Here is an 18,425-nt window from a genome sequence, read left to right on the forward strand (position 1 = left end):
TTACTGTTCGATTGAATGTTAGAATGGGCAAAACGAGTGACCTAAGCCACTTTGAGCGTGGTATGATCGTCGGTGCCAGGCGCGCCGGTTCCAGTAGCTTGGAACGCACAACTCGTCGGTCCTTGTCGGGGATGGGCTGTTGCAGCAGACGACCACATCGGGTTCCACTCCTATCAGGTAAAAACAAAAAGAAGTGGCTCCAGTGGGGACGTGATCACCAACACTGGACAATTGAGGAGTGGATAACATTGCCTGTTCCGACGAATCCCGGTTCCTGAGTCAGAGACCATGACCTCATCCTGCCTGGGTACAGGCTGGTGGTGTAATGGTGGGGGGGAAGGTTTTCCTGGTGCACGTTAGGTCCGTTGATACCAATTGAGCAACATGTCAATGCTCCAAAGAATTCAGGCTGTTCTGGAGGCAAAGGGGGGTCCGACTCAGTACTAGATGGGTGTACCAAATAATCTGGCCACCGAGTGTATAATAGTGATACTACTATAGTATAATACTGAGCATATGAAATAAGAATACGGCAGATTATTCATTCTACCTCAGAATATTCTAGATTGATTCTTTGCAATGTAAATCAGAAAGGATTGTACCCTATCAAGGGTTTAACTTGCAGATAAAAGGGGCACCCTGCTTTGACACACAGATATATAGTTGCTAAGAAGCGACCTATTTCAGCTGGAGAATGTCTTTCTTTTCAGCCTCCATTTGGTTCTTTGTCTGAACAGGCTGCGTGTTGGCTGGCTGGCACCTTTTCTGTCAGTGTACTGCGACACTGGCAAAGATGCTGGCACAGACCCAGAAAACGAACAGACTTTTCTAGAAAATCTCTGGCTGTAGATGACTCTTACACAATGGCTAAATCAAATTGGATGAATTATAATATTCCATTACACAAATACAGTACAGCTGTAATCTGTAGGCACTGCTACTCAAGGGATTTTACGCAAAGGATTTGATGATTTGACGATGATGTCATCAGGGCTGCCACAGACAGGCAGAAACTTTAACCTGGGTGCAGTTTCTGCCACAAATTATGATTTATTATCTCCCTTGTCATCATTTAGTATTACATGGAATTAACTAGGCTAATGATGTAATCATAAATTATGTAGAGCTAGAGGCTGGATATATTTGTCTAGGTCTAATATTTCATACCAAATAGTCAATTGGGTTTTATTGTTTATAGACACAAGTTCAATCTTGCGATTCACTGGCTCTTTACTGCTATTCTGCCTTAAAGCACCCATAGTAGGCCTCAATGACCCACTAGGCAGGACATTGTTGTACTGGCTGTCTCTTTCTCCCTGACCCCTGCAACACACAGCTAAATGGATCAGGGCAGGAAGACGGAGGAGGAATTGTGATGTCACGTGCAGGTTTCTGCGACCTGTCCCAGGCAGATACAATGGTCAGCCTTGTATTAGTAGCCTAATACCTCAGAATGGACGTTTCCAAGAAGATCGGGATAAAGGCTTATGATAATCTCTGTAGGGATGCGAGAATCAGACTGACAGAGGTTGTGGGTTTGATCCCTATGGATCCCTGTTCATCCTGTAGGCTCCTATGTACTGTACAGGATCTACTCTCAACTGTCACGCCCTGACCATAGTTTGCTTTGTATGTTTCTATGTTTTGTTTGGTCAGGGTGTGATCTGAGTGGGCATTCTATGTTGTATGTCTGGTTTGTCTATTTCKATGTGTTTGGCCTGATATGGTTCTCAATCAGAGACAGGTGTTTTGCGTTGTCTCTGATTGGGAACCATATTTAGGTAGCCTGTTTTGTATTGTGGGTTGTGGGTTATTGTCTATGTGTAAGTTGCCTGTGTCTGCACTTGTTTATTATATAGCGTCACGTTCGTTTGTTGTTTTGTAAGTCTGTTTAAGTGTTCTTCGTTTTGTTATAATAAATAGAAGAATGTATTCCTATCACGCTGCACCTTGGTCCTCCTCTCTTTCTCCCGAAGACGATCGTGACATCTCAACCCTCTTGGTTAGGGTACAGTCAGCTAGGGAATCCCTCAGTCAAAGAGCCCCTTGAGACCATCTGTAGCGTGGACTTAGACGGCAATATAGGACAGTATGTATTGCACACACAGTCAACTGCACTGTACTGTGGCATAGCTTTTAAAGGGACAGTCCTCTCAGATGTCATCCTTCTAGAAACATTTTCTTTCCAAAAGAAATCAATCAAGCTTGGCACTGTACTGTGAAAATAAATTAAGAAAATAAGTTGACAGCTAGATACAAATTCCGCATTAGTTCGTCTCGATGGTCCAACGCAATGTTCTGTCTGCAGTGTGTCTGTATTAAATACCTTTTTCTTGTCTGGAAAGTAGTCCAGTCTATAATGTTTGTTTTTTTAAGCCTGATTACAAAAAAGGATAACTTGAGCTTGTAAAGATTGAGAAGCTATTGGGGAAGCTAAATGGGGAATTAGCATTAGCATAGGTATGTACTCCCAGTAAATTACCATGTAACCATCGGATTTGCAGGATGTTAGCCAGTTAGCTTGTTAGCTTTTGTTCTATGGATGAATCTATTTGGATAATAGTACAATTAGGAATTGTTACATGGATAGAGCTATTTCAATTGTAGTGACCTGATTTTATAATGAGTCTTTTAGAAAATGTGCCTTTTGTTCTATGGAGGAAGCTATTTCAATTGTAGTGACCTGATTTTATAATGGGTCTTTGTTCTAGGAAGCTACTTTAATTGAAGTAGGCCTAGCCATATTAGAAAATGTGCCTTTTGTTCTATGGAGGAAGCTATTTTAATTGTAGTTCCAGGTGGGAACATTAGCAGTTAGCCTATCCCAGTTAGGACAGCAGTGTTTTAGGAAGCTATACTTACTTAGGGTCAAATATCCATGTGGCTATGTAATGTTATTATCGAAAACTGGACACTCTTGCTCTACCATTGATACTTTTACTGCAATGTATTGGCACTTCTTTTGGTGCATAAGTAGCAGCGCTGTCTGTTGCAGGGGTTAAGTTGGCACTGTAGCTGCAGTCTGCTAGTGCCCGTGCTCAGTGCTGCAGGAAGCCGTTGGATCCAACTCAACCACCACCCGTTTCTGTGGACCGGTCTCAGTATCCTAGAACATGTTATTTCTCTTTCTCTCTCAATCTTTCTTTCCCCTCTTTCTCCTTTTATTTCATTCTCTGTTTCTCTCCTTCTCTATTTCTCTCCCTATATCTCTTTTTTCCCACGCTGCAGACCCCCCATCACCTCTAAACAAGGACACACACTATTTTCTTAAAGGGTTTAAAGGATTAATGACTGTAGGCATACAGTAGATCAGGACCATTTCATTCCATTAGATAATTGGCTCACGGATACTGTTACACAGTCACCCCATTTTCAGCCAAATGCTGCCCCTCACTTTAATTATTTTAATCTACTGTACAGCCAGGATTTTGATCAAATGGAGATTTGAATGGCTGATTTGAACATAGGGGTATGTTACTGCATGTACCTGAGACTACGTCTGCAGGATGTATGCTGATGAAAATACATGTAAACTTGATAGTCCCGGCTGGTCGGGATAGAAACATATTTTGGATTACACTTCGTTAGGTCACCAGAATGGTTACTATGACGAACAAATCATCAACTGTAACTCCACGATGACTCGGCTTCCAAACAGGATGACCACTATTCACCCACCCATCAGTCCTGAACAGGGTCGCAGTGTCCATTCACAAACCAGTAAAAAAACGGACCTGTCGATAACCAGACCTCTCTATAATCACGGCCATAGATAACCAGCCTAACTTCCTACTGGGGGTTAACTGTTCTCATTACAGTGTTCTACAGCAGCTTGTGCTGAGGTATATTTATATCAGAGGGGAAGAGAGAGATGGGTCTTATCCCTGTAATGAGGATCAGGCTAAGAGGATAAGCTCTGACTGACTGGCTATGTGGTAATGTTGTGGTCAGCGCCTCGGTCTGTTTCCTTTTAACTGTTTTTGACCATGAGTCATTCACAGAAAGAGAGGGGATTAGAGAGGACATAGTTGCGGGACAATAATGACCTGATCCACTGGGCAGTTAGCGTTTACCTGTCAAAAGTTTTATTTCCCGATATCGTGGTCAAATTAACTGAATTGTGTGGTCAGTGTACGCCAGAAATTATCTTAGCTCCCGTGACCAATTAAGTTTCTAACCAGAAAGTTACTGTCTCTATACTGTCCGAATAATTCACTGTCCAATGGCCTCCTACTTTTCAGTGAACTATATATTAACCAGGTTTTTTTCTTTTCTCCCTCCATTCCCATCTTCCCCCCTACAGTGCTGTGTTCAGAGAGAGTGGGTCAGGTCACTAAGACGTACCATGACATCGAGGCTGTCACCCACCTACTGGAAGAGGTAAGTAAATATAACGGGATTGTTTTCATACGTAAACCCTTAATCGCCCCCGGGGACGAATTAACTTGTATTGAATCGAATTGAATAATGTGTAACTGGGTATATTATACATTTTGAGTAAGTCACGATAGTCATCAGCCATAAGCATGTTGCTAGAATGGTAAACAAGTCTTCTGCTAGAAACTAGACTGTAACGACATCACAGAATGAAGAACATCAAACCGTTTTGTCGTCTTGCAGAAAGAGCGGGACCTCGAGTTGGCGGCCCGGATCGGCCAATCACTGCTCAAGCAGAATCGGGATCTAACGGCACGGAATGAGTTAATGGACGAACAGCTGGAGATCGCTAAGGAAGAGGTATGAGACCATCACTGTAGCCCTACTTTGATATATCTCACCTATTACAGACAGAATACAGTAGTACTGGAGCATAGCATTTAGCGAGAGAAAATACACACTCATTTTGGTCTTGGAATATGAAACTTACAGTGTATGTAGTCTTTTGTTCCAGCCCGGCATTAACACAGCTGGTTCAACTTTGATTTAGACCTTGTATCACTTGAATCATTGCATTAATGCTAGGCAGGATCAAAAGCCTGCACACCCGAAAACTCTCGCCCAGACCAGGAATGGGGACCAATGTACATGATAGATCCTAGTTCAGTACTCTTACCCTGGTTCCTACTTCCTGTTTCCCATTCACCAGATAGCCCAGCTGCGACATGAGCTCTCCATGAGAGACGACCTGCTCCACTTGTACGCCAGCACAGAGGAGATCGAGAACGCTTCCGACTCGCACGCACTGTGAGCACACACACACACACACACACACGCACACACATACACTGCAGAGTACACATACACATCGTACACCCCCCCAGGCATATCAACACAACTTGTGTTGGCAGGTAAACGTAAGACTTCAATTCTGACCGCCTTCTCCCTCTCCTGGTTTTCAGAATGAAGAGGAACGAGTCATCTAACTCCCTCAGTAGCTTTGTCAATTATGACTTCATACAGCAGAAACTCAAAGGTCTGGAGGAGGAGAACCTCAAACTACGCTGTGAGGTGTGGAACACTGACTACTTCGAAATACCTGAAGTCATTGAAGTGGATTGGAAACTTGCTAATGCAATTGATGTTGCTACTCCACAGGCCAATGAACTGACGTCAGAGACCGCTAACTATGAGGAACAAGAGCAGGAGCTGATGATGGTGTGTGTGGAGGAACTCAGTGAGTATACTATAATGTACTACAGTGTAATATTATACATATTTGTTAATGTATACGGTATTACTGTGTTCCTGAGGGGAGAGGTAATTGGTGAGTGGGTGAATACAGTGAAAACAGTATGTGTTCGTACTGTGTATTCATACTAACCCTCTCCGTCTCTCTCCCTCCTCTTTTTCTCTCTCTATTGTCTTCTCTCCCTCAATCTTTTTGTTCTACCTCCCTCCCCCAGCCTCTGTGAATAAGCAGGTGGTGGACATGTCTGATGAGTTGGCCCGTAAGGTGGAGGACACTCTCAGGCAGCAGGAGGAGATCAGCTCCCTGCTCGCACAAATAGTCGACCTGCAGGCACGCTGCAAAGGGGTGAGTGATCACAGACACAACCAGGCAAACGCATACACACACCTAAATACATACCCACACACACACACACAAGCATGCAGTGCACAGACACACACAGAGTTGACATGGCACTCCTCTCGTGCCTTGAGGTTCCACAAGGACAAAAAACTCAAGACTCACCCACACCGAATGCTTCTATAATGGAGGACATTAAATATTTACATGTGCACTTAAGTTGGTATCTACAGTATTAAGTTGGTATACAGTATCACTGATACGATCATGATATTAACTCTCCACTCTTCCTCTAGCTCACCACTGACAATGAAGAGCTGACCCAGCACCTGAGTGCCTCGCGGGAGAGCCAATCACAGCTCAAATCAGAGGTAAGACACGCCCTCAACACTCTCCCCACAATCCACAACTCATTACCCACCAGTGAGCTATCTATAACTAGTAGGATAAAGTTGCTTTAACAGTGATCCAAGGTCGGTTTTGTTAATTATTGTTAATGCAAGGATTTGGGGAGGCTAAGCTGATCCTAGATCTGTCCCTCAAGGCAAGCTTGTACATAACCGCAGTAGCAGTGTGTATTTAACTGACCTCTGGCACTCCCTGGCTGCAGCTAAACTACCTGCAGGACAAGTACTCRGAGTGTGAGGACATGCTACGGGAGGCCAGAGAGGACATTAAGAACCTGCGCAACAAGAGCCTGCCCAACAGCACGGTGCAGCGCTACAGCGCCCTATCAGCCGTGTTCCCCATGGACTCCCTGGCAGCCGAGATAGAGGGCACCTTCCGCAAGGGCCTGGACGTCCCCGCCCCCTTCGAGTACAAGTGAGTGATGATGTCACTGTGAAAACATAAAACACCGGTGACAATGTGCTTTTTCCAACCTGTTAAGCTCAGTTGAATGACAATACCGGTATGTCAGTTATGTGCCATAACATGTTTTATGTTATCAAGTATGTTTGATTGAACAAAGACAGCATGACATAACAAAGCACATCTGTTGATGAAAAATATAGAATAAGTCAAATACAATGTTTAAAATGTTTCCAGAATTACACTAAAGAAGATTGAATATTCAAGCAGAAATACACTGACATAAACATTGAAATGTTAGACTTACTACCAGGCACTTTGTCACCACCACTAATCTATATGGTTTATCTATGGTTGTCAAAGGAATCACCCGTGGCGCGTGTTTGAGACGGTGAAGGTGGTGAACCAAGCTTCGAGGCTGCGTTCGCGGTGCCACTCCCCCGGCCAGGTGCCCGGCTCCAGCCCTGTGTCGCTGCGCTCCAGCCGTGCCTCCACCCCCCGTACCAGCTACTACGGCTCAGACAGCGCCAGCCTCACCTTGGAGGACAAGCCCCCTAGTGCCGTATCGAGGCTGGCAGAGGTGGCACACATTGAGAACAACAGGTGAGACTGGCAACAGTGTGTAAATATACACTACCGGTCAAAAGTTTTAGAACACCTACTCATTCAAGGGTTTTTCTTTTCTTTTTAGTATTTTCAACATTGTAGAATAATAGTGAAGACATTAAAACTATTAAGTAACACATATGGAATCATGTAGTAACCAAAAAATGTGTTAAACAAGTCAAAATATATTTTATATTTGAGATTCTTCAAATAGCCACCCTTTGCCTTGATGACAGCTTTGCACACTCTTGGCGTTCTATTAACCAGCTTCATGAGGTAGTCACCTGGAATGCATTTCAAATAACAGGTGTGCCTTCTTAAAAGTTAATTTGTGGAATTTCTTTCCTTCTTAATGTGTTTGAGCCAATCAGTGTTGACGTGATACGGTAGGGGGGTATACAGAAGATAGCCCTATTTGATAAAAGAACAAGTCCGTATTATGGCAAGAACAGCTCAAATAAGCAAAGAGAAACGACAGTCCATTTTTACTTAAGACATGAAGGTCAGTCAAAACGGAAAATTTCAAGAACTTTGAATATTTCTTCAAGTGCAGTCGCAAAAACCATGAAGCGCTGTGATGAAACTGGCTTTCATGAGGACCGCCACAGGAAAGGAAGACCCAGAGTTACCTCTGCTGCAGAAGATAAGTTCATTAGAGTTACCAGCCTCAGAAATTACAGCCCAAATAAATGCTTCAAAGTTCAAGTAACAGACATTTCAACATCAACTGTTCAGAGGAGACTGTGTGAATCAGGCCTTCATGGTCAAATTGATGCAAAGAAACCATTACTAAAGGACACCAATAAGAAGAAGAGACTTGCTTGGGCCAAGAAACACGAGCAATGGACATTAGACCGGTGGAAATTTGTCGTTTGGTCTAGAGTCCAAAATGGAGATTTTTGGTTCCAACCGCCGTGTCTTTGTGAGACGCGGTGTGGGTGTACAGATGATCTCTTTGTGTATTTGTCACCATAAAGCATGGAGGAGGAGGTGTTATGGTGTGGAGGTGCTTTCAAGTCACACTTATCCAGCATGGCTACCACTATCACGTTTCAGGTATGACCCAGATGCAGAGTTTCTTTCTGAAACAGGGGCAGGCAAACGACAGGTTAAAGGCAGGCAGGGGTCAAAACCGGGAAGGACTAAAAAACAGGAACAAGAAACGGGCAAGAGTAGGGGAACAAACGCTGGTAGGTTTCATGAACAAAACGAACTGGCAACAGACACAGAGAACACAGGTGTAAATACACAGGGGATAATGGGGAAGATGGGCGACACTTGGAGGGGGGTGGAGACAAGCACAAAGACAGGTGAAACAGATCAGGGTGTGATAACCACAGCATTCTGCAGCGATACGCCATCCCATCTGGTTTGGGCTTAGTGGGACTATCATTTTTTTTTCAACAGGACAATGACCCAACACACTTCCAGGCTATTTAAGGGCAATTTTACCAAGAAGGAGAGTGATGGAGTGCTGCATCAGATGACCTGGCCTCCACAATCCCCCGACCTCAACCAAATTGAGATGGTTTGGGATGAGTCAGACCGCAGAGTGAAGGAAAAGCAGTCAACATGTGCTCAGCATATGTGGGAACTTCTTCAAGACTGTTGGAAAGCATTCCAGGTGAAGCTGGTTGAGAGAATGCTAAGAGTGTGCAAAGCTGTCATCAAGGCAAAGGGTGGCTAGTTTGCAGAATCTCAAATATAAAATATATTTTGATTTGTTTAACACATTTTTGTTTACTACATCATTCCATGTGTGTTATTTTATAGTTTTGATGTCTTCACTATTATTCTACAATGCAGAAAATAGTAAAAATAAGTTTAAAAAACCTTGAATGAGTAGGTGTTCTAAAACTTTTGACCGGTAGTGTACATGGGTATATGTGTGAATTACATTAACTCTCATACAGAGTCTACAGACATCAGACACACAGAGTATTTACTTTTCAAATCAGATTCATTTGTATTTGTCACATGCTTTGTAGACAACAGGCGTAGACTAACAGTGAAATGCTTTTCCATAGTATATTAATGGACTTCTGTCCTTCATACATGTTCAAACATACAGCTTCCATTTCTCTGGTCTATGTGTACTAACAGCAGTGCATTTGTATCCAAAACCTATTCTACCTCCTCTACTCTGAGTGTTAGTGCATCAACAGTGTACAGTATATCATTAACCTGCCTTTATTTCTCTCTGATCTCAGTGTGAGTGGCCCTAAGCGTCTGGGTATGCCGGGCATGCCTGGAGGCCAGGACCTTGAGGCCGCGCTCCGCTGTTTATCTGACCGCCAACAGAGCCATGCCTCAGAGCGCCCCTTCTTTGAGGTGGAGCGTGAACGCAAACTCCGCGCCCTGGCCGCCGCCTGCCAGGGGTGCAGTGAGGAGGGCGAGGAGGTGGGCGAGCTGGGCTCCAGCGGGTTCCTTACACCCAACGACAGCCTGGTGTCCAGCTCGGTGGCGTCGACAAGCACCAACTACTCCAATGGCAGCTCGCTGCACTCCTCGGCCGGATCGGGGGGCTCGCGCTCCTACCTACCCGATCGCCTGCAGATTGTCAAGCCCCTGGAAGGTGAGGAGGGACGGGGAGACCCTGTGTGTGTTCTTAGCTGAGATATTAGGTGTGCGGTAACTCAACTGTTAGTTTTACGGCAACTTGCCTAAGGTTGCTAGACTCAATTACAAGTGAAAATAGACACTCTTTACAATTGTTTCCTTCTTTCAATATGAAAAATATGCATGATTAGAGAAATACAGGTTATTACATAAATAAATAAATGTGTTATTCCCAACATACAACAATGTTAACTATATCGCCCTTCCTCTCCACCCCAGGCTCAGTGACCCTGCACCACTGGCAGCAGCTGGCCAAGCCCAACCTGGGAGGTATCTTGCACCCTCGCCCGGGGGTCCTCACCAAAGACTTCCGGGAGCTGGAGATCGACCTCCAACACGTCTACAGCCTCAATGACCTGGAGGAGGACGACCCTGACCTATCACAGCTCTCCCACAGCCTGGCTGCCGGAGCCCACGGCACCATGGGTAAGAAAAGAGGCCACAGGGTAGTGTTTAGTTGAGTTCAGTAGATACGGTTGAAAGGGTCTCAATTGTGAGTGAAAACATTCACACACAGTACACACTCATTCCTCTGGTCCATCTAGTCTGGTGGGAAAATCTGATCGTTTTCCCTTCTCCCTCCGACGGAACTCTTTAGGTCCGTCAGATTGGGTAAGGGAGAACGATCAGGCATTGACACTGGAACCTTCTATTTGGATAACATGTCTACTGTGGTCCTTTTCCCCTTAAGTTCACCTGTGTGGTAGGTGTGATGTTACTAAACAGTTTGTGTCATTCCAACTCATACTGTCGTTGTGTATCGTACATTCTCCCATCTGTGTCATGTGGTGGGTGGCTCTGGGATTTTCCTCATCCATTGTGAGTAGCTGTATTTGTTGTTGTGTGTGTTTTTGTGTAGTTGTGTAAAGTGTGTCCATCACCCACAGTCACTCCTCCATCCTCCGGCCCCAACCTCCCCCAGACCCTTCCCACCCACACCGTCACCACCTGTCGGCGCCACCACCCCTTCCTCCTGCTCCATTCCTTCTCCACCAGGTAAGATCTGCGAGTCCCTCACACACACCACTTTATTTTACAGTCCGGTTTCACATTTTATTTTATGCATGATTTATTTAACCAAAAAGCAGCGTACAGTCAAGTGCAGAAAGTTACATGTTTTTTGTCTGGTATTTACTAAGAGTGTATTTATGGTGACAATGAATTCTTCCTGGAAGGTTCGTCAAAGACGTCGAAATAATAGGACACCTGGTACTAAATGGTGTTTGAAATGAATCCAAAGAAACATAAGTAATTACCAGGTAGTGGACTGTTGAAGGTCGACTGAACTAAATCTACTATTAAAATAAATATGCATCTGAATGGAAGTGTGAAGAGACTTTTCCCTGTTTCTCCAGTTTTCGATCAGTTTTCGATCCAGCACCATCACTAATCGGTTTTGTGTGTGCGATAGATTCTGACTATTATCCCCAGGTAGTGGACTGTAAAATAAAGTGAAATCCATTTATTTTTCATTCATTTGCCTTTTGGCATGCATTCATTCATTCAATCATTAATTAATTAATTCATTCATTCATTCATTCAACCAAAGCCCAATATTAGTAATGACGTGAAAAGGTATTTACGATAGGACTACAAAAGACCACCACTCTCAAAACAACAGCAGCTTTGCTGCCCCATTTTTCTCCTCAAAAGTACCTTGCTACTTTGTGTGTGTGTATAGCAGTCCTTCTCTCCTCCCTTACTCAATCCGTCTCCCCTTACCCCATGTCTCTCCCCTCAGTGGTAGGAAACGCTGGTCCAAGCACTTTCTCCAGCTCTAAAGGGGGCTTCCTAGGCAAAGTAAGAGCCAACAGGCATGGACAGAATGGGAATGATGCAGGAAAATCCCATATGTATCCCCTAACTTTTCTAAACCATGCCCCTTCTAACTCTGACCCCACCCAACCCGGAAGCAAAACTATTGATCATACCCCACGCTAGAGCCTTAAACAAACACCACTACAAAGTCACGTGAATGAATGCACTCGCAGCTACGACAATGCTTCAACTTTCCATGCATCAAAACAAATGGATGTTCTTTTGTCTATTTAAATGACTTTGAGGTTTAGTATTCGTTTTTTGGGGCGAAATCCTAATTTAAGATAACACACATAAGATAACACACACACATAACTCAAACGTTAATACACTCAGGTCTCCCATTCCAACATCTTAATGCCTGCTTCTCTATTAAGGATTTGGTCCATTATCTTGAAGCTACTTCGTAAACAACATGTCACACACTTGCTTGGCTTGCTAACGTGGACACCATGGCCCCTGTGCTCATCTTAACAGTTCCTGATCCCTTCCAGATTCTTCCAGGTAAACTGTATGAACCAACAGAAATCCTCTTTTTAGTTCTCAGGCTGACTAACTAACTGACTAACACAAYCTCTAACCCACCCTTACAGGCGTAATCCAYCACTGGGAGCAACTAAACTAACTAACCACTCTTAACTAATGCTGCACTGTTACTAATGCYCCTAAGCTTCTAGCTATGTATTTATTATATATAACAGAACTCCTGTGTCTGATTGGTATTTTTCTCTTTTGCTGTATTTCCAGCCTTTGCTCTCGCAGCCTGTCCGCTTGTGGGAGCTGTGAGCATCTGAGTACCACATCACCCTCCTCCTCCAATCAGCAGCACTGTGTGCTGACCTTTGACCCTAGCCAGGGCGGTGGCCACCACTCCACCTCCACCCAAGCACCTCCTCTATCACTGGGACTCCTGAGGCTGCTGGAGGAGCAGGGCATCTCCGCCTCCACCCTCCCCTACCCTTACCACCAACTGACCCCACACACTGCCCACACACGCCCCACAACGGTAGAGGAAGAGCGGGGTGGAGGAACATGCACTATGGAGGAAGAAGGGAGAAGGAACATTTTCAGCTTCAACCTGGTAGAGAAGCTGAGAAGTCTGGGACTTCACAAGGTGGCAGACCGAGGCGTGGTGGATTGAAGAGAGAATGGAGAAGAGAGAGAAGCAATCAGGCAATACAGACATCCACCTAGAGTCTGATAAAGACTGGGAAAACTTCTTCTCCCCTTCCTCCTTAATGGTCATTGACTTCAATCCATATACTGACTATGCACTGTACCGCCATTTTGTGTTTGGGGCCCACAGCAATACATCGTAAAATGGAACCTCAGGAGAACCATAGAGCCATACGTTGAGTTTCTGTTACGTGTATAGTCACTCTTCTGTTTGTAATGGACTCATGTATTGTAGATACTAGGTCTCCAAGACAATGTGTGACATCATGATCATTCTCAGGAGAGTCACCTGATCACCGGTCCGGCTGGCTTGAACACGCGCAAGTTTTTTTTTTTTTAAATAAAATTTAAAGATGAGGAACATCACAAAGAAAAACATGCGTTTCTTTTTTATACCTGTGTTTCGTGGGTGTCGGATGGTTTTACACGGTATGAAAGAAAGGGAAGGCTTCTCGTGGTGTTTATTATTATAGATTTTTTTTTGAAAGACCCCCACTGCTATGCTTTTTTAATATATATTTTTTTACCATCAAATACAATCACATGACCTTTTCATTACTTTGGGAAAGATTCAAGGTATCGTTATTTAAGAACCACCAAACTGACCACAGTTTGTCACACTTTAAAAAAACAAGATGCACTGGAATTCAGTATGATCTTCTGCATATTATCTGCTATTAGAAAATAAAGCATTTGTGGGTATTAACCACATTCACTTTACTGTGGTAAAACCACACTTCAATCACTCCCCGTTACAGAATGGTAGAGAGATTGATACACTGACTGAACTTCCTGACCGTTTGGGACATTATTGACATTCACTGAGGTATACTAATCTGCTCTTTACCCAAAAGTCCTCATTTAGCACTCGTGGTACTGTGCGTTTGCATGGCATCACACATCACCTGCTGCAAGTCACTGTAAAATGCTTTACTTCGAAATGCTGTCAATTATGTCAGTCATTGTAAACTTGTGCATTTAGTCGGATCTCACCAAAACCATTCAGGTAGTCTACCATGCTGTATGAAAGACAACAGAAAGTGACTGTAAAAGGTCTCGTCATGAGTCTATTGTGCTGGATCTGTGTTAACAGACCTTAAACTAAAGTGTTGTTGGTACAAATGTAATTCATGTCATCAGGAATAATGAAAGTGAGCTGTATGAACATTTTTTGATCATGGACTGCATGCTTTTTTGGATTCTCCTTCGGGTGTCTGGACAATCAATTGTAGATAAAAGGCGTAGGATACTGCAGATCAAAAGGGAAAATGATAGCAATTATGACCATTTGAATACAGAAGAAAATGAACCAAACAGCACTACATATATTTCAGATGTTGAAATTGACTACTCTTTGCTGAATTTTATGTTATGATCACTGAGATGCATGTCTGTATAAATTGTACCACATGTACATTAAAAAGTACATTGTATTTCCATCAGCCACACATGCATGTGTGTTCTTTTTCTACTCAAAGGGACGGTTTCCCCGGACACATTAAGCCATTAGGAACACTTAATGTAGATTCTACAACCGGCCCATGTCCTAAATGAAGTCAAGAAATGTCCGTAGACATAGATACTGCAAACATGTTTATTTTGACACTTGGATAAAAAAAACTCATGATATAAGCCAATGAAAATATATACAATCTATTTCAAATAGGGATGTATTCCTGAGTAACGCCAGTGCAGGCAGACGTTCCTCAGTTGGCCTTTGGTACGTCTCTACTCTGCACTCCGCCGTCCAAAGTCGACCCATCCTTGGTAGTCCCGGCCCGGACACTCGTTCATCATTTCTGCGGACAATACAAACCTACATGAACCAAACAGAAAAGTTCAATGGGCATTTAAAGCAAACGACGATACATTTCACATTTGTCACGGTAGATTAGGTTAGCATCTCTCTCTCTCTCTCTCTCTCTCTCTCTCACTCTCACTCTCGCACACACACAAGCACTTGACTCGACACCACCACGTACCTGAGATGGCCTGCATGATTTGCTTGGACATGGACTCGCGCTGGTCCTCCGACAGGTGCGCCATCCTCTCCATCCGTGCCATGCTCGTTTGAGTGTCTTGCTCCCGCTTAGCGACGTTCTCCGCAGAATTCCACACTGCCTCCCTCCTGGAAAGTAGCTGTGGCAGTATCCCACCCTGTTTGGTGTTGCCATCCGACTTGGATACGGGTGATGTCAAACCAACCCCCACTAGCGCTGCCATGAGGACGCACACCAACAATCCACTCATTGCCATGCCTGGACGCAGAAGAAGAGTTTTCTTACAATATAGCTTTAGATTATTAAAAGTAGGGAATACAACAAAAAAAATTTTGCATGGAAGTGACAGTGGCAATTACCTTAAAAGAGAGGTGATAGTCCATACAAAACGAAGTCAGCAAGTGCGAATGATATTGCCAGTTGTCTGTGTCAGGTCTTTTATACACAAAGGTCTATCTAACCAATATGGTCAAAGAGCAATATCTGATAACAATGTCCAAGATAGATCCCTTGATTGATTAAAAAAGACGATGGAAACGCCATGCGTAATGGATACTTGCGTCCCATTCTGCACCATCAATATTCTAATCGTTCACCTGGAAATGTGAGACAATAAAGTATAACTCAGACGTTCAATAGTGGTTGTTGTTACAGAAGTCTACAACCCTGTCATAACACCTGTATCCAAGGACAAGGTCCACCAACTTAACTTCCACTTGCATTGACATGCAAGGAAAACCATGAATCGATCATTAAAAATGCCATGGAAAAAAATGGCAAGTTAGAAACACATTTGAAACAAAGGCACCATATCATTACTGATGTTCTTAATATAGACCTAGTTGTAAAAGGATTATGACAGCGATATCGTTATGGCCTAAACAACGGATGAGGAAGGGTTTGAAGTGGACAGTGTGTGATGACGTACATCCTCCACTCTTATCTGGACTAAAGGGAGCCTCATTGACTGGAACCAACATTCTCGATTTTCTAAATAGTTAAGGAAGTATCTTCTGTGTATAATAGTCTTTAAAAGCAGGAAAACATTTTAATTCAATTCATACAGATATGATATCCAGTTAGAATGTTGTCAACGAAGCTTGTCAATATATATATATATATTTTTTTAAATGCTGGAATTGTTGTCAGGATACCACAGCCAAAGTGACATGCTGTTATGGAAATAGGAAACAAGAGATAATGGTTTAACATGGACCTGATGTCTCTTTTCATTGTGCACTTCACAGTAATGTAAAGTATCAACTCATTTATATAGAACAACTGTAAGCCAGTCTGTCAGTTTCTGGCACTCCAAGCATGATGAGAATGGATAGGTGGCTCTTTCCTAGGAAGACTGGAGGTGTGTTGTGTGTGGTATTTGGGGTATGTTTGAGATGTTGTTCATTCAATTTTGAGATGTGGGTGTGGAAGAGAGTCTATTGTAGAGACTGATTATTAAAGGGAAATGAAAAGGATAATTAAAGCAAAAAAGCATGTAAGATTGTTGATGTCCTAGATTAGAAATAAACCCATTTTGTTAGGGTCCTTCCACCTCCAGCCGTCTAAATTGTGCTGGCCCAGTCTGTGCTGTGTCCATCTTTTTTACTGGTGTAACTTCCTGTAAAGGAGGTATACCACTCCCTTCCATACTTGCTTTATCATAATAGCCCAGACACACAGGCATTCCAGCTGACATTTGGAAGTAATTGCTCGTAGGCCAAAGACATATAGGACTCACCCTTTTGTTATTGTCTTACCTAATCGAGGCAGAACATCTCTACTTGTGATGATAGAACCAAAGAAAACAGTAGAAATAACAGAATGCCTGCCAAGTGATTAGGCACGCAATGGTGTCTTGGTTTCCCAGACATTCCTTGGGTATACCTCTTGTCACGCGGTGCCAAAGAATAGTCAAGTCAAACACTTCCTTTTAACCTTTAGTGTCACCAGAGAATACACAGAAGCCATCAAGTTAAGTGTTTTTTTCATGTACAAGTGTATTGGCTGAATGAGGGGGCTTTGGGGTTTCAATGGGTGGTGGTTTGAGGATAGCGACAGTGAAGTCTTGATGGGGATGGGTTTACATAGCGAGGCATGTGGATCATTCATCACGTCGTCTTGTGGGTTCACCGTGTATGAATGATTTGTACTTTTGGGAGGTAATTTCTTATTTTTTTTTATCTGCTTACAGGGCCTTAAGAATGTATTCACACCCCTTGACTTTCTACACATTTTGAGTTGCAGACTAAATTTAAAATTGATACAATAAACATTTTGTGTCACTGGYCTACACAAAATAAACCCACGATGTGAAAGTAGAATTATGTTTGTATTATATAATAAAAAGTGAAAAGCTGAAATGTCTTGAGTCAAAAAGTATTCAACCCCTTTGTTATGGCAAGCCTAAATAAGTTCAGGAGTAAAAATTGCTTAAAAAGTCACATAATAAGTTACATGGATAAGTTACATGTACAATAATAGTGTTCAATATAATTTTTGAATGACTACTTCATCTCTGTACCAGACACATACAATTATCTGTAAGGTCCCTCAGTCAAGCAGTGAATTTCAAGCACAGGTTCAGCCACAGAGACCAGGGAGGTTTCCAATGCCTCGCATAGAAGGGCACCTATTGGTAGATGGGTAGAAATTTAGAAAAGCAGACAGTGAATATCCCTTTGAGCATAGTGAAGTTATTAATTACACTTTGGATGGKGTGTCAATACACCCAGACACTACAAAGATACATGTATCCTTTCTAACTCAGTTGCCGGAGAGGAAGGAATCTGCGCAGGGATTTCATGAGGCCAATGGTGACTTTAAAACACTTACAGAGTTTAATGGTAGTAATAGGAGAAAAGTGAGGATGGATCAACAACATTGTAGTTACTCCACAACATTAACCTAAATGACAAAGTGAAAAGAAGGAAGCCTGTACATAATACAATTATTCCAAAACATGTATCCTGCTTGCAATAAGGCACTAAAATAAAACTGCAAAAAATGTGTCAAAGAAATTAACTTTATGTCCTGAATACAAAGCATTATGTTTGTGGCAAATCCAACACAACACATCATTGACTACCGCTCTTCATATTTTCAAGCATGGTGGTGGCTGCATCATGTTATTGGTATGCTTGTCATCGGCAAGGACTAGGGATTGTTTTTAGGATTTWAAAAAACTGAATAGAGCTAAGCACAGGCAAAATCCTAGAGTAAAAGCTGGTTCAGTCTGCTTTCCAACAGACACCGGGAGACAAATTCACCTTTCAGCAGGACAATAACCTAAAACACAAAGCCAAAAATACACTGGAGTTGCTTACCAAGACAAAATTGAACGTTCCAGAGYGGCCTAGTTACAGKTTTTTTTTTGCTTAATTTGGCTTGAAATACTATGGCAAGACTTGAAAATGGCTGTCTAGCAATGA

At 43.0% G+C, this 18,425-nt stretch overlaps 2 protein-coding genes across 9 annotated transcripts in view; one reads left to right on the forward strand and one right to left on the reverse strand.

Annotated features, from left to right (window-relative positions):
* The window catches only part of hap1 (huntingtin associated protein 1), a 40,396-nt gene extending 25,957 nt beyond the window's left edge, over window positions 1-14,439 (forward strand). For 3 of the 8 annotated variants that reach the window (XM_024013881.3, XM_070433796.1, XM_070433797.1), the window contains 13 exons: window positions 4,304-4,380; window positions 4,621-4,737; window positions 5,087-5,184; window positions 5,340-5,448; window positions 5,536-5,614; window positions 5,844-5,974; window positions 6,265-6,339; window positions 6,579-6,790; window positions 7,142-7,381; window positions 9,595-9,959; window positions 10,223-10,429; window positions 10,891-10,999; window positions 12,569-14,439. In XM_024013881.3, the coding sequence (XP_023869649.1) occupies window positions 4,304-4,380; window positions 4,621-4,737; window positions 5,087-5,184; window positions 5,340-5,448; window positions 5,536-5,614; window positions 5,844-5,974; window positions 6,265-6,339; window positions 6,579-6,790; window positions 7,142-7,381; window positions 9,595-9,959; window positions 10,223-10,429; window positions 10,891-10,999; window positions 12,569-12,962 (2,213 nt within the window). In that variant the 3' untranslated portion in view covers window positions 12,963-14,439. The other 5 variants (XM_070433800.1, XM_070433798.1, XM_070433799.1 and 2 more) reach the window with 5 other exon arrangements.
* A 180-nt stretch (window positions 14,440-14,619) lies between these two features.
* Window positions 14,620-15,321, reverse strand: LOC111982483 (cholecystokinin-like). The gene is made up of 2 exons (XM_024014052.3): window positions 14,980-15,321; window positions 14,620-14,796 (listed from the first exon to the last, which is right to left on the reverse strand). Exons 1-2 carry the CDS (start codon window positions 15,251-15,253, stop codon window positions 14,726-14,728), a joined length of 345 nt encoding a protein of 114 aa, XP_023869820.1. The 5' UTR covers window positions 15,254-15,321; the 3' UTR covers window positions 14,620-14,725.
* Between the last annotated feature and the right edge of the window lie 3,104 nt (window positions 15,322-18,425).

Source organism: Salvelinus sp. IW2-2015, linkage group LG21 (genome assembly GCF_002910315.2).
Source record: "Salvelinus sp. IW2-2015 linkage group LG21, ASM291031v2, whole genome shotgun sequence".
Classification (NCBI taxonomy): domain Eukaryota; kingdom Metazoa; phylum Chordata; class Actinopteri; order Salmoniformes; family Salmonidae; genus Salvelinus; species Salvelinus sp. IW2-2015.